The sequence below is a fragment of the Halictus rubicundus genome, chromosome 3 (assembly GCF_050948215.1).
Source record: "Halictus rubicundus isolate RS-2024b chromosome 3, iyHalRubi1_principal, whole genome shotgun sequence".
Classification (NCBI taxonomy): domain Eukaryota; kingdom Metazoa; phylum Arthropoda; class Insecta; order Hymenoptera; family Halictidae; genus Halictus; species Halictus rubicundus.
Window position 1 is genome coordinate 6,804,381 of NC_135151.1, and position 16,336 is coordinate 6,820,716.

Below are 16,336 nucleotides of genomic sequence, written 5' to 3' on the forward strand. Positions count from 1 at the left end.
TATCATTTTTTTACAACCCTGTAATAAAATGGCGGCGTCCGTACCTTCCGAGGATCATATTCGTCATTGCATACCTTTTCATTTTCATGCGGGATTTAATGCAACGGTAAGAACAAAGAAAATTTTCGATGTTTATGGAGATGTATTGAAGGTCAACAAGTGTCAACGTTGGTTCAGAAGGTTTGCTGCTGATGATTATGATCTCTCTGACAGGGCTCGAAGTGGACGACCAATTGAATTTGGTAAAGACACCCTAAGATCTCTAGTGGAAGCCGATCCAAAATTAATTATGCAAGAATTATCGAGAAGCCTTGGGTCCACATGGTCAACTATACAAAGGCACATACACGAAATGGGAAAGGCATATAGGCAAGGAATATGGGTACCGCATCAATTATCTGAGACCAACAAGAATATTCGTCGATCAATTTGCATTTCATTGCTATCCAGATTTCGTAGAGATCCATTTCTTAGCAGAATCGTTACCGGAGATGAAAAATGGATTCTTTATGATAACATAAAGCGTTCCACGCAATGGCTTTCTGCAAATCAAACCGCAATATCAACCCCTAAACCTAGCTTATCGCTTAGGAAGGTGTTACTGTGCATTTGGTGGGACTGGCGTGACATAATTCACTTTGAGTTGTTGTAACCTGGAGAAACAGTTACTGCTGAATTGTATTGTCAGCAATTACAACGGCTGTATTCAGAACTATTGAAAAAGAGGGCATCTTTAGTCCACAGAAAAGGTGTAATACTGCAAATTCACAATGCCCAGCCCCATACAGCGAAACTCACTCGGGAAAAAATCAAAGTATTGCAATGGGAAGTTTTACCGCACCCCCGTACTCACCAGATATTGCTCCCTCTGACTATCATCTTTTCAGATCTCTGGAGCAATATTTAAGAAATAAAACATTCACTTCTGTAGAAGATATAAGGAGGCTCCTTGAGTCATATTTTGCTTCACGAACCCTGGATTTCTATAAGAGGGGGATTGGAAATTTGCAGGAAAGATGGCAAACTGTCCTTGATAATGATGGAGATTATATAATGAATTAAGAAATAAAAACTTGAATTGACTACAAAGTTGGTTTTAGATTTCAAAATAATTGATTACTTATGGCTCCCCCTAATATAATTGAACTCTTCCCATTCGATAATAAAAATATTTTACCTTTTAAAGAAGTTATATTCGATACGCAGGATTTAAATATTTCGATCGTCATTTTTACGAAAGTTTAGTTACCCAGGGTTAACAACTCCTGCTGCACTCATCTACTCGCTCCCAGAGCTGCAGCATCTATCGAGGGATCACTCGTCGCAGCCAGAGCTATTGAACAGCACCCCACCCCCGCTTCGAGCATCTCATCTTCAGTCTGTTTAACATGCTTTTTTTTCTCCGCCCGGCGTGTGCCGTCGAAAATCTACAATTTCCCGGGCGCATCTGCATCTGCGAGCAGCTGGTTTTCCACCCCCTTCGTCGATCCTCGTGATGCATAAACGAGGAAATTTCCATCTGGCGAGGGAAAATGGCTGCAGCCTCTTTAAAGAGCCACGAGCGTGGGTGGAGTGGGCGACGCGACGCGGCGTTTCCGGTGAAGGGAAAAAGGGTTGGTTGACGAGCATAGCCGAAAATCCGGAAAGATCAGGCGGTTCGCTTTGATGCGGGGATTCGGGAGGGTGTGGACCACGCGCCTCATAGCACCAGGATCATCCTACTTTTCGACCAGGATCGTGTTTCCTCGCCGGGGCCACGCAATGGATTCTGTTTGTTTGGCAGCGGTGGACGTGCACGTGGAAAGCCAGCTTTGTTTTCTTGCGCGCGCCGCGAGGATACCTGAGCGCACAGGTGATGAAGAACACGTTCCCCTTTGTTTGGAGCCGAACCTCTCGACCACGCCACCCACGCTTCCTCCAGCGATTTATCTAGGATTCCCCGGGGTTCCGATTACATGCTTCCGACCCACTTCCGGGGATGCGAACCGGAAGGAAACGAACCACTCTGATAACTAAACTGCGGATCATTGTGCAAAATAAAAACTGCCTGCGTTGGAGGACTGTTCTAACTCCCGTTAAGAGCTTTGGGCAACGATGCCACGCCCACTCGGAACTTTCTTCATAACGAGAGTAAAATAAGCAACCCTCTCTGTGGATGTTGAACTCACAAGACCTACACCACACATAGACACTGATCGTCCTCTGGATCACTGGCTTAGTTCCGTCGATAATTGAGAGCAACGAAGCCACGCCCATTCAGCACTTTCTTCATAAACTAAAGACTAAAATAAATAACCCTGCCTATGGTTGATGACCTCGCAAGATCCATATCGCATACAGACTGCAGACACTGATTTTTCTCTGCAGCACTTCCCTATAACTCAATAAAAAATCAAGTGCATCGAGGCCACGCCCACTCAGGACTTTCTTCATAACGAGAGCAAAATAAACAACCCTATGTCGCTGTGAATATTGAACTTACAAGATCTATAGCACATACAGGTACCGGCAGCTCGATCAAAAATTAAGAGCAACGAGGCCACGCCCACCGAGAGTTCCCCACAGAGAAAACAAAATAAACAATTTCTTCTTTTCCTCTTGAATCATTTACCTGCATCTGCCCCCAGGAGCAGCTCGGAGGTCCCGAAGAGCAACAATTCTGTCCATCACAGAAGAATCACAGTGCATCATCAACGCAGTGTACAAAATGTCACGTGGAGACGCCTAACGGTCAACGGAGGTCAGAGAACACAGGATGAAAGAAGTAGAATGATCGCGGATGGAAATGGGCAAGAATGGAATTTGAAAATTTCAGAGGCTGAACCCTTTGGCCGGCAGACCGAGCAGCTGGCAGCATATGCTCCGGACGAGCGAAAGAAAGAAACGGCGCATCGGTTGGCCCCGGAGAATACGCCATCGTGGCCTGTGGTTGTTGGTCTTTTCTTTTTCTCGTCGCGAACGTTTCCTGGTCAAGAGACGAGCGCCGCTCGACATCGTCGTTGGTAACGTACACCGATCGGCATCTTTTCGACTTCAAAGCGGCGGCGTCGGTTAATGTGCAACCACCGATAACAATCCGATTATTACTGACCGGGATCCTCCGGCTGCAGGATCAATGACGTCCTGGAGGCACGGCTCCGGGATGCTTCGGCCTGCAAATTTTAGGTTTCTTCACACCCGCCACGATTTCACGGAAACGTCCCTCCACGAGCATGTTACTCAAAGTTGCCAAGAGATACCTCTAGGAAAAGTCTGTGGACATAAACAGTAAATTCGACATCTACGACCACAAAAGATTTCTTATCTTGTCTTTTATTATGAAGAAAATTCTGAATGGGCGTGGCTTCTTTGCTCCCAACTTTTGACAGAACTAGGATGCGCTCCAAAGGGCAAACAGTGAGTATACGTGCGTTAGATCCTACAAGTTCAACATCCTCGATGACCAAAGACTGTTTATCTTGTCATCATTACGAATAGTCCTCGTTGTGCACTAAGTAGACTTCGTTGCTCTAAAATTTTTACACAGCCAAGGAACTGCTTGAAAGATTATTTGATGCTTCTATCCAGTTTAGACTCTATGTCCCTTAAAAAACTAATTCAACAATAAAGAGAACCATCGGGAGCAAACAATTCATCTCGCTCTCCTTGCGCACGATCTCCTAAGTGGGCGTGGCTTTGCAGCTCCAACGGAACCAGAGCATTGCCCTACGGGGCAATCAGTGCTCCAGTCTCTCGAAAAACGGCCAAACTCCCACGGATGGTATTAAACGGTTCGTAAATTTCGTTCGTTAGTCAATTAACAAGACGACTGGTAGAGTACTATCTGTTACGGGGCATAGAAGCGTGGAAAATGATCGAGCCGGTAATCGTCTTCGGGCTTTACGAGTTCGAGTCGCGGGTATTAACTACATCCTGACACCGAACCCCTGCGGATCGGTTTCTCTCTAATTTTCGACGATGCGTTGACGTCACCGAGTTCCCCGCGCCTGTTCCGGTCTGGGTGCTCGGGACCGGAAACAACGAACTCGTTGGGGAGCGCGGGGCCTTCGAACTGAAAATCCCCCACGGATGTATCGATGTTGCCGCATTTAAACGGGGACCTGAGGAGGAAGTCGATGTATTCCCTCGAGGAGCCAACGGCTGCCCTTTGCGGCGGGGGTGGAGCCAAATCTGAAAGGCCTGTGATGTCTATAATTCAACACCTTCCTAACCGACCAACTCTCAGACTCAACTTCTGCAAAGAATATTCTCTCCGAAAATCCAAACGCGTGGCAACAGATGCTCGATGAGATTTGCATCACAAGGAAGAGTGAAACATAATGATCTCGTCGTCAATTTTCTTTTCGTTGCACACATTTAACCCTTTGCATTCCGAATATTGTACAAATTCTTTAAATTACTCTGATAGACAGTTCCTTTATTAGTACATACGCAATATTTATATGATACATTCTTAAATTTTCAATTTAGAAATATCGAGTCACACTGGACATATAGGAATGCAAAGGGCTAAGTAGAAGAATTTTGAAAGAATGAGGGAGACTTTATGTTTCAATAAATTGTACTCATTCGTTATACATACTATAACCTCACATGCATAATCGTCGTGTAATCGATAATATCAACAGCAATATAGACCGTACCGCCTCAGCATGTCTTTTAACCCTCAAACGATCCGAAAGGGCCGTCGGACCCACTATGTAATAAAGCGAAATATGGAACATGATTTGATTCTTCTATGCTGAGAGCATTAAAAAAGAATCGATGGTATGTAAAAAATGTATAAAATGTATTGATAAATTAGTTTTCTACGTTGCTTTTGTGTGCTCGTTCGAGGATTAAGAATGCAACGCGTACGTTAACGATGCTAATGGGACAACAATTTTTGCGTCGTTTACATTGAATTTTTCTGCGTTTTGTCGCGGCAAGTGGCTTCATCGGTAACGATGGGGGCAGTTAAAGGATCAGAGCGTCCACTAAAAATCTGTAAAAACAATCACAAACCTCGGCAATAATCGTTACGCCGACTGACCATCGTGGTCACGATGTTCACCTGTCCATGGTCCCAACACGGACCAGGTAACCGTGCACGTGTACAAGACGCACGCACACGGACACACCTTCGCCTGCCCGCATGATCCACACTGCACGGTGTTTTTCAGCTCGCTTTCTGTAACGGTCGAATTTACCCCCATCGCTCTAGAACCGAGATACAACCAGCCAGCTCCGAGTCCTTGGGTCGAGATCGATCTTCGAAATTGTGCGCCCTTTTTCTCGTTAGGCTGTTCGAAATTACAACGCTGCAGCACCTCGATTACTGTCGCGATAATAGCAAATTCGCTTCGCAACGAACAGCTCAACGCATAGTCGGAAGTTTCACCGAAACAATTTCAAGGTTCACACTTGCAGGACATACACATGGAGAACAGAAATTTATGCGGACTCTCGTCAGGTCGGGGAGTATCGTAAGACATGTGTTTTGAGTTAGGGAGATTTAAAGATCCCTATCGAATCGCAGTTTCGAAGGATTCGAACATTATTACCTAGATTGGGAGACAATCTTTTTCTCAAGGATGACAATGAAATTGGATTCTGTCGGTTTCAGTTTAGCTTCGAGTCCTGGTACTTCAGAACTCGTATATTAACTGAAAGAAATTTCATATTTTTAATTTATATCTTTACCTCGAGGAATTTTCTAGTCGATGAAAGAAACTCGAAACTTCACGATACTCTACGAAATTGGAGGTTTCCATAGTGATCCACGGGTTCGTGGCTTGAATCGCGATGGCATCAAGCTGCAATTAAGAAAATGTGCATCAAATTAACCGGTATGGAATTGTGGTACGGAGCACGAGAACGGGGGCATAAATAATGATTATGCACGCCTCAAATTAGATTGCGATTGGTCACAGTTTAAAGGGCATTTGCGACAGTTTGTACAGCATGTGCTCGAACGAGATCGCGACCCTGATCGATTTTCCCGACACTGACAAAGCGTAGAACCGGAGCCCCTATCGCGCGATGTAAGCTCTCCTCGGACATTACGAGCGCAAGAACACGATTCGCGCGCTAAAAACGAAAATTGCGCGCGGCTCGTTCGGAGAACCGCACAGTGGCGTCTCGCCGGAACAAAGCAATCTTGCGATCATTGTTGCAAAAATACCGGTAGCTGTCGAGACCGAGGGAAAAAAGAGGAAGAATCGCAATGACGCGATGGTCAATTTTCAGCGCGAAACTCGTTCCTACGTCGACTACCCACCCCTCCCTCTTTTTCTGTCTGGTCCACCTGCTCCTGGACGATCGTTTCTTCTTTTTTCTTTCTCTCTCTCTCTCTCTCTCTCTCTCTCTCTCTCTCATTCTCTCGTCCTCTTTCTCTTCACTATGGCCGCTGCTGAGCGCCGAACGTCCCGCGAAAACACGTACCAGCCGCGTATCCACGACAATCGAATCAACCCCTCGGCCCTCCGAAGTCAGTAATTCTCAATGATTGGGACGCTTTAGCATCTGTAACCTGACGCTCTTTCTTTTCAAACTCCACCTTTTTTTTTGACTCTTTCGCACCCTGTCGGAGAACTGCGACAGGAGACTCGTGCACACGACGAAACGTAAACAATTCGTAGTTGAACTGTAATGACGCTTCGCCGTGTTGTTACTGGATTATGCATATGTTTGTTTCATGTCTGTCTTTATTTTTGCTTGTTTATAGTTTACCTGCAGAGGCTGGGGATATTGTGAATTTGTGGTGAAAGTTAGTAGGCGAGGTACGAGACAGTGAAGACGTTAGACGAATCAACGAACACTTGATATTTTCTGGTTATTTTCAAGTCATTGTAATTATTAGGAGAAGAGGTACTGTTTTATATTTGACCTTTGGTTGAATCTTTTTATTTAAATTCTGTGGGGCACCATTTTTATTTTGCTTGAAGACACGAAGTCTGTGAATGTTGTATAAATAATTTTCGTTGCAGTACAGTCATCGATTTAAATAAGATTCTGGCTTGCTTAACTTGTTTTATTCGGAACAGGATACAGCACACATTTTTGGGATAAACATCGATTCTACGCAATTTTAACACTAGGTTTACTTAGAGTGACCGTTTTACATCACTTTATAAATATAACAACAATGTGTCTATACAAATTATTAGTCGTTTTTTAAGTAATATATACTCGAAGAAATAAATTTGTTGAATAATTCCTCATGGATGTATCATTACAATCTCAATAATCGTAAATTAAAACTATAGTGGAATCCGTCATTTTGACGGGTCCCGTAAATGATGCAATAAACATCGCCAATACTGCATACGTACTTCTCTTTTAATGTACGTTCCTTTGTAAGCCTCGATTAACTCCGTCTCAATATTAAAACGAACAAATCCCACATTAAATACGTAAAACCAAAAGACACAAATACGAGGCTCGCTTAGCTCACGAACAAAATGAAAGGAGAGAATCAAAACACTATCGCAAGGGCGAGATTTGGCAAGTAACTACCACTAAAGCCTAATTCAGGTTCCCAGACCCCCATCACTTGCCACCGCGGCAGACTGCAATCAATCTCCCGAAAAAAAGTGCAGAACACACGTTCAACAAAGTCAAACGTTAGAGGAACATACAGGACGCTTCAAAAGAACCGTTCGTTTCTCTAAGAGCCTATCGAACGAAATTTTTCCCCTCCGGAAAGACGAAAACCTACCACTCCATTTTCTTTTGTTGTTATACCATAGACAAATGTTTGACGCAAGAACCAATATGAATATGTCCCGCGAAAGTAATATTGTCTTTTGTTTCATGGTCGCCTCTCTGGCGTCACGCGGTTTCCCTAACGACACAGTCATTAGGGAATGAAAGAAACTTTCGAAGAGGGGCTGGAACGCCAGGGGAACCTGATTCATTGTGTAGGAAATTATTCCATTAACCCTGCTGCTGCATACGCATTCGAAATGCATTTGAAATGCGTTTGAACTAAACGTTCGAGGCAGACGTTTAGAAGCGGTAGGCAATTAAGATAGTTACTTCTCAGGAGATACAAATAACAGCCTCTACCCTCAAATGTGAAATAATTGCTGTTTTAGCCAACAAAATAAATTTCACTATTTTACGCTACTTTATGAAAATAAAAGAATGCGTTCATTCGGATTTTTAACGTAAAATTTCCAGGCAGACAAAAATAACACTACCTTGCCATCCATTACATATAAACTAAAATAACGGCTATTGGCTACAGAGGATAAAATTGACTATATTACTTCTAGAATTCTATTATATGGTTTCTATTACAACTAGACTGCAGGTTTTTATGCAACATAAAAATTATTCGCATCGATTATAATGAACAGGGGTCACACAGCAATTTCTTTATGCTTTTAATAGTTTTAATAAGCTGGATCCGATTCATTGAAGCTTTTAAATTCTTTTAATCCGTCCCTTGCCTTAAATTGCACCTACTCACTTTCACCATAAATGCATAAAATCTGCAATCTAATTATACGCTTGCGAACCCACAAGGATATTGGCAATACAGTTACAAAACTAGATTTAAAATTAGTTGCACAGCAGCATAAAGTGTAGACAGATACCAAGTTAATTTCTTCGTAATAACATCATACTGTGAATTTATCAGCACTAGATGAAAGGAACAGGTTCATTGAGCAATTCCCCGTGCACCTTTGCCGCCTGAACAACCACAAAAAAAATTTGGGACCCATCGTTTCGAAGGTCCCCAGAGTTGAATCATCAAAAAGCGTCACCCGGGGTCAAAGAAACTGCTGGGGCCCGAAAACCTGAGTCACCGGGCTCCGAAATTTCAGATTTCCGGCGGCCGTTCTGCGCCGGCCTGTAGAATCGAGAGCGATTACGAGAACGATCGGTTTTCGTTGCGGCCGTACAAAGTAAGGGCGGTATAGCCGAGGCTGATAGTATGGAGTGAAGCGAAAAGGAGAAGGTCCGCGAGAGGAAGGGCCCAGGGAGCACGTCCTCGCGTCGAGGAAGAGGAGCGCGATCGTGATCGCTCTATACGCGGGGCTACTTAGAAAAAAATAAAAGGTAGGCTTTATGGCGCGAGCCTCTTCTTCCCTACCCTGACCAAAATCGCTTAGCATAATCCGTTGGACTGGGTTTCGTCCAAGAGGGAGCAGGACGGACAGACCACGGGACGAAGAGGGCATCGTGACCGCCAAGTTGGAAAAGGACGGGGAGCATTGGAGGAAGCGAGACAGGGAGACGAGAGAGTTGCGCGCCATTTTCACTGCGCATTCATGGCGGCGCACCAATCAGATTTGAATTCGTCAAGCCGGTGGAAGGGTCGCGGCGGACCTCGTGGCTTCGTGCTCCACGGAAACCGAAGCCAGACGGGAGAAGCTAGAAGGAGTCTGGCCGTCGAGCGGTGAAGACCAGAGAGTCTCCGGTTTTGTCCGAGTGAGGTTCTACGTGACTACGTGACCGATTCCCGTGGAATCTTGACAGAAAACTTGCCGGCAGCCGACGGAAATATCCGCAGGATAATTCGTGGCAGTTCGACGAACCGTAACGAACAAAGAAATCGGGGCCGCTTCGTTTGGACTCGAAGGTACAATCGTTCGAAGAGAGAAGCTCCCTGAAGAGAGCTCGCTGACGCGCCGCGCGTCTGTCCATTGTTCCACGTTACACGAGGATCGTCGATATATACACACATCAAACAACCCATCGCGTCGAGATGCTGGCTGCTTCGATCTGCCGCGAGGTTCACTTCACGGTCCTGTCCAGCACGACCATGGCCACGCGCGTTCCACGCTGCCTCTTCGGCAAACCCAACTCCCGGGAGACCGTGGAAATGCTCCAGGAGGCCCTGGACACCGAACGCAGCAGGTTCGCCAAGCGATGGGGCGTCGATCCCTGTTCCGAGGACAAGGAGAACAACTACCAGAGGAAACACTCCGAGAAACAACCCTCGCCGAAACGACGCTGCAATCCGTACTCGAAACAGACGAACATACACGGTGAGTACCGCACGCGCGATCACTTTACCGTTTTCAATTAATACCGCGCACGCGGGACATTCGAGCCATTCCGACGTGAAACCCCATAGGAGCGCGCGGTCTCTTTTCTTCATTAGAATCTTCCGAATTTTACTGGTCTCTTCGTGGCTTCGTGAGAGTCGTAAATTGTTTTATCAAAGGTTTATCTTGCTTTATCGCCGTTTTCCGAAGACTTGTTATGTAAGAGTCGAGAAAACGGTTCAGAAATTGTAACTCGAAACGATTTTATCGAGGGCGGGAGGGGAGAGGTTGTGAATAGCGGGCAGAGAGGATTTTGAAAGATTGTGTACCTGCAGTGAAGAGGTTTTTGGGCGGGAACGCGTGCAGAAGTAGGTCTGATAAGCGCGGCGTGGAGGGGAGGGAGCATCGTAGGATTTTGGCGGGAAACGAGACGGAAAGGCCTCGAGGAAAGGGAAGGTACGAGGCGCAGGCGCAGCGCAGGCCGGTCGCGTGGCTCCGACCTGTTTTCATAGTCTAGCCTCGCTCCTCCGCGCCTCTTCCGCCTTCCCCTCTTCTCCCTCCTTTCCGTCCTTTCGTTCGCTCTGCTCGGCCAGGGCTGCCGGTCTTACGCGACCGTTCGGAGACTTTCGGACCGATCCTCCCGAAACGGCTTCAACCGGCCGCTATCGCTTTCCAAAATTACAATCCCAATACAGTAGTTGGCCCCCGCGCAACTCCGACGCTTCTATCCGCTTCTCTCCTCTTCGTTTCTCGCTTGCCTCCTCCTTCGATTCGTTTGCCACGTGATTCGATTATTGATCGACGCTTCATGGCCAATTTAGGCGTTTCCCGCTAAGGCTTTTGTTCTCTCGAGCTTTTCAGCCTTTCTCTTGAGCTGAGACGCTCCAGTCGAATTGTTGGTGTACTCTTGCGAACAGATCGGGCGAGGGAGACTGTTTTTTGAATCACTGCAAAAGCGATTTTTGGTAGACTTGCGTCGGGCATTGTACTCTGGAGCGACGATACAGAGGGAGATCCTGAATCGAAAATACATCGAGGAGGTTCGTTTCGACTAACGCTGCGGTTACGAATCGGGCAGGAATGCGTCTAAACGGGGTCTACTGTAAATACCGGCGGCGAATATGCAACGGAAAGGCTTGGGAAGTATCCTCCGTGGATGAATCACGACGGATGAGTCACGCGTGTTCGGACGAAGTACCTGAAGGGTCCCCTGAGTCATCGAAGGGCCCACTTTTCAAGGAGTATGACGAACTTGCGATCGCATTCCTTGAATTCCGGTTCGACTCGTTTGCGCACCCGCGTCGCGACCCGAACCCGACCCTGCACGGCCAGGCCCGGCCCGGCCCGACCCGACCTGCCCCGACGGTCTCATACCGCACAATGGATATCATAGACTGTCGACCAAGGTGCTTGTGTGTGCGACCGTTCGCGATTTTCATACTCTAAAGCTGCAATCTTTGTATAGGCATTAAGTAGATTTTGTAAAACGAGAAGATTTCAACAAGTCGGTTTCGATCACTAATTACTACGATTGTAAGTCGGAGCTTAATTCTGGAGATAAATGATCAATTATAGGACAAGGACAAAGCTTCGATAACGATAAATTATTGAGAAAGTGACGAATCTATTCTATTCGAGAACTTTCCATCATCTTGCAGTGTCTTTATTTCGTTTTCTCATTTACAAATAATACCATTGATATACTATAAAGAAAACCATGAAGTGTAGCCTCTATCGTAGCTTCACCATAACGATGCCCTAATCGGAGGAACAATTCCCACGCTACAGATTTTCCAGCACAAAAAGCAACACCCTAAACAATTACGGTTCTCTTCGTACATTCGTCGAATATCTCAGCCCGCGCGATTCCACCGTAAAATTCTTTCGCGATGAAAAACGAGCACTTTGCACGGTTTGCGCTCGAACGATCCTCGGCATAGACTGTTAACCGAAGTGCAGCCGCAAAAAGGAGCGAGTCGTTTACACAAATATTCTCGCACCGCCGCGATTCGCTTTGATAACGTGCCAGCCGATGATTCTCGGGCCCGCGTGGGCAAAGAGGCCCGTGAAGAGCCAACGGAGCGAGACATCGCAACAAGCCCTTCGCCACGGACACCTGTTCACCCCCGCCAGTGTGCCGCCACGACTTTTGAACTGTCTTTTTCCCACGATTAAATCGGACTCGCGGAGACACGATACCGTCAACGGGACCTTCCGAAGGCCGTCGGCCACCTGTCGCGATAGCCTGGCTTCTTGCGGACGCATTTGCATTTACACCTAGCCTCGCGACACCTTCTAGCCCTATTGTGCCGGTGCTTCTTCCCGATTGAACGCATGTCGCCAACTAGAAGCTCGACCAGTCGTTCGAGCGTACCTGTTCGTGAGTCTCTTAGCTGGCAGCCCGCATGACTCCCCTGAAGAAGCGTTGTATCGGATAATTACACGAGCGATGGTTTAACCTGATGCCAGATTACATCCGTGGTTGCTTTGCAGAAGTTTAATGCTCGTGTGTTCATTTTTTTATGGTGAATATGTTGGACATTGCTTTCTTTGAATTCTTTTTGCTAGTGGCTTCTTCTAGAAATCTTGAGGTTGATGGTAGTCCCAGAAGTCTGTTATCGTTGTCAGTAAGTTCTGACCGTGTGATACACGTTATCTGGTCGGCCACAAGTTCTTTGCGATTTGGTGATAGGGGTCCTGTTTCCTTCTACGTTTCATCGAACCTTGCACTGATCGGTTAGGCACTATTATCGTGTTGCATGTCGTACGGACATTTGTAAGCTGATAACAGTGGTCCGAGGACATGTTAGGCACTTGGAATCGTTATTAACATATTTTGAGATCGTAGAGGTTTTTTCAAGCAATGACTCCTTTCATTCTGAAGGTTCTGTCGAAGGAAGAAGTTAAGAATTTGTTCAAAGACGCGAATGAGTCGTAGATATAATGATCAATTCGTCCGTAAATTGTGACTCTTCGTACAAGTTTCCATTAGCAATGAAAGCAAGGGAAATATTTATTTTACGAAGTTAAAGAATTTCTTCCGATAAAACAGTACAAAGAATTCCATTAACTTTTGTTTACACGTTTTGCGGATATTCCTTTGTACTTTTCAATTTTGCTCACGCCATAGAAAATCCGCAGCCTGCTCCCACTAAAAATACAATTAAATGACGCACTAATTGGCTATTGAATTAGCCAGTAGCCGAAAATGGCTAGTCACTAGATCGCGTCGACACTCCCTAATTTAAACGAAACCATCGAGTCATCTCGTCTCCGTCTCTTCATCATCTCGTCTCGCTGCACTCGCAAAAGGGGCCTAGAACTCGAAAAATCCGGTAGTTTCGAACCGCTCGAGGAACCTCGAAGAATCCTGCGTGTATCCTCCTTGGGAAGCTCGAAATAGAACAGAGAGAAAAGGGGACTCAGGTTTTTGGTTCAGGTTCTTCGCGTGCTCGGAAAGAATCGAAAAGAAACTGACCTCCTTTCAGCGGGGCTTGTTGGGTGAAAATCCCAGGTTTGATTGAAAAACGTAAAGATAGAACCGAGAAAGAGAGTGGGAGAGGAAGAAAGAGAGGGGGAGGGTGGGTCTACGGGATTCACGATGCTGTCCGGACAATGGTGATCTCGATCTTTGTGTCTGGATCTCGAGGTGGGAGCATATGGACAGGTAGGACCGTCTACCACTTGACGGTGAAGCGTGAAGGTTCTATGCGATGTCTAGGATAGGTATTTTGTGGTTCCCGGTCTAGGCGCGGGATAACAGATGTTGTTGACAGACATCTTGGAATCCTTAGCGGGAACCTGCGCTGCGCTGCGCGCGGAGAGAAACCAGAGGACTCGGTTTCGCGCGCCATATGGCGAACCAGCGCGAAAAAGATCCTGGAAGAGGGATCGACTTGTCCTCGACATATGGCCGCTGCTTCTTCACCGTCCCTCGGATTTGTTTAAAGCCCTGCACTTGTTCTGGATCATGGGATTTCGCTCCACTGACCCACAGTTGCCCAGTTCTGACCTGTGCAACGGAACTTTTAATACTTTAAGTCGCAAGCTGTCTCACACTCTGGCTCATACAACAGAACTTTTAATAGTACAAGTTTCACATTTTTTCGACATGATCTATCGCCTGGAACGCTAGATTCGATACCAATGATTCAACACTGGGAAACTTTTAGTCTAGATTTGGAGACTCCAAGACTGGAAATGTCATAATTTTTACTAGGCTGGCAAGCAGCTTTGTTTCTTGTTACATTATGAAATAGGAACAAGATTTGACCCTTTACCGGGGGTTGTAACTGCTCCCTGACGAGATCAATAATAAAATCTCGAGATTGATGTTGCAGCTGTAATAGCATCATTTCTCAGTGTACGCATAAATTCTTCCAAGATCAAATATTATCGAAATAGTGTTTAAAATACAGAGAGCAACTGGACGAAGAGTGAAGAATGTTTTCCATTGCTCGAATGTACGTATGCATTCATGATGCACAGTCTAATAACGTCACCAAGCAATCAAAAACATTGTCCACTGCTCCGTATCGTCTCGCAGCATCCCGAAACGTCCCCGATAGGAAAATCACGATTTCCGAATCTCCGTCGATCGCGACTCTCGATCTCTCCGCAAGGATCCCGAACAATGTAAACACGAAGCAGTCAGCGTGATGCCACTAACACGGATTCGCACCTGCCCGCCGGGGCAGATCGAGTAAAAAGGAAAGCAGCAAGGGCGCTCAGGTGGCTACCTGATCGAAAATAGGGGTGTCCACAAGACGTTTTGTTCGTCGGACTCTTTGTTGTGGAAATTTCGTGTTTCGTTAAAACGCGGCGGCAATCAGCCGAGCGGAGTTCTCCCCATGGAAACCGTACGACTCTCGAACAATGATCTCGCAACGGTTTTCCTTCGAATCGGCCCTTTTATTTCACGGTTTTCTTGTTCTACCAATTCCCACAACGAAAAACGAGAACGTCCCACGATGCCAAAACGCGGAACGCGCGCGCGCGAGTATTCAGCTTTCGAATTCGCGATTCGAGGAAGGCGCGGCCCCGTCGCGATTTCAATTCTAATTGACTCGCGAATGTGCATACTAATCTGAAACCTGGCCCGTTTCTCGTTGCAGATTACTGGCGAGCCCGTAAGGTGTGCGAGGTGAATAAGAAGCCGCTTGCATCATCGCTGGACGCGGCGAAGCAGCAGAACGAGGCGTCGAAAACGGCGAAGACTATCGCCAAGTCATCGAAAAAATCGACGCAGAACTGAAGAACGGAGCCAATTGAAGAAAGCCAACGAAGAACGGAGAGAGAGAGACGCGAAGAAGAGAGAGATAGAGTATATGTCCTCCTCTCTCTCTCTCTCTCTCCCCCCTCTCTCTCGTTGACTATCGACTTCTGTATATTTATTTCGTCGCCGTTCTTCCGTGATAGTTGTCGCCGTGCCGGCGGCCAACGAACGTCCTCGTTAGCGTTTAATTGTTCACTGTATTATTACTGTAAATACTTGCGTCACGCGATTTATTACGGAGGTTTGGACGGGCTCGCTGATCGCCGACCGAACACCGCCTCGGTGTTCTTTGAACGCGGAACGAGGACCGCGGCGTCGTCTTCGACGAGACGGATAATCGTTTCGTCTCGCGCTCGAAACTTGAAGAACGAGGCGACGAGTTTGATCGGCGCGAAGGTCCTCCGGACACGGCGAGCCTGTGTCGAAAGCCTGAATTCGGTTGGTTCCTCCAACAATGCAGCGCCTCCAAAGAGTAATCGAATACGACGACGAAAGTCCGAGATGTCTCCTTGGTCTCCGCGCCCCGAGACGCTGGAGAAAGTCCTATGCAAATCTGGCGAACCTAGGATTACGGAAAATCTCTAGTCATCTTAGTTGTTTAAGCGAAATAAACGTCGTGCTTTCATACGCAAATGTTGTTGTCTTTTCATCGGCATCCCTCCTTCGTTTGTGCTACCCTTATGGTGTTATTTCTGGTCAGGTTGAAATTCAGACGCGTTCATTATGGAAATATGGATGCACTTGTTGCGAGCTACAAATAAAATACAGCTGATTGAAATTTTGATCGTCGATGTGGTTTTCTTCTTTCGGAAGACAGACTGTAGTAAACTAGAAGATGGTGGGCAAATTAGAAGGGTTGCAATTTAACGTTAAAAGTGACTTGCTGGTAGTTAGAATGTCTGAAATCATAAATATGTAGATTTGTGGAAAATGATCACATGAATTTAATTACTCTAGTACATAGGGTAAAGAACCCATTACTGTGGGGGTACCAATTACTGTGCCTATATTAGTTATACATCTAAAGTATAATGAATATTAAAAAAGAGATATTATTAAAATCAGTAGATATATATCTCTT

General features: G+C 46.1%; 1 protein-coding gene across 1 annotated transcript; it reads left to right on the forward strand.

Moving 5' to 3' along the window:
- The first annotated feature begins 9,371 nt into the window (after positions 1-9,371).
- LOC143352245 (uncharacterized) lies at positions 9,372-15,888 on the forward strand. The gene is made up of 2 exons (XM_076784575.1): positions 9,372-9,980; positions 15,095-15,888. Exons 1-2 carry the CDS (start codon positions 9,698-9,700, stop codon positions 15,232-15,234), a joined length of 423 nt encoding a protein of 140 aa, XP_076640690.1. The 5' UTR covers positions 9,372-9,697; the 3' UTR covers positions 15,235-15,888.
- The last annotated feature ends 448 nt before the right edge of the window (positions 15,889-16,336 follow it).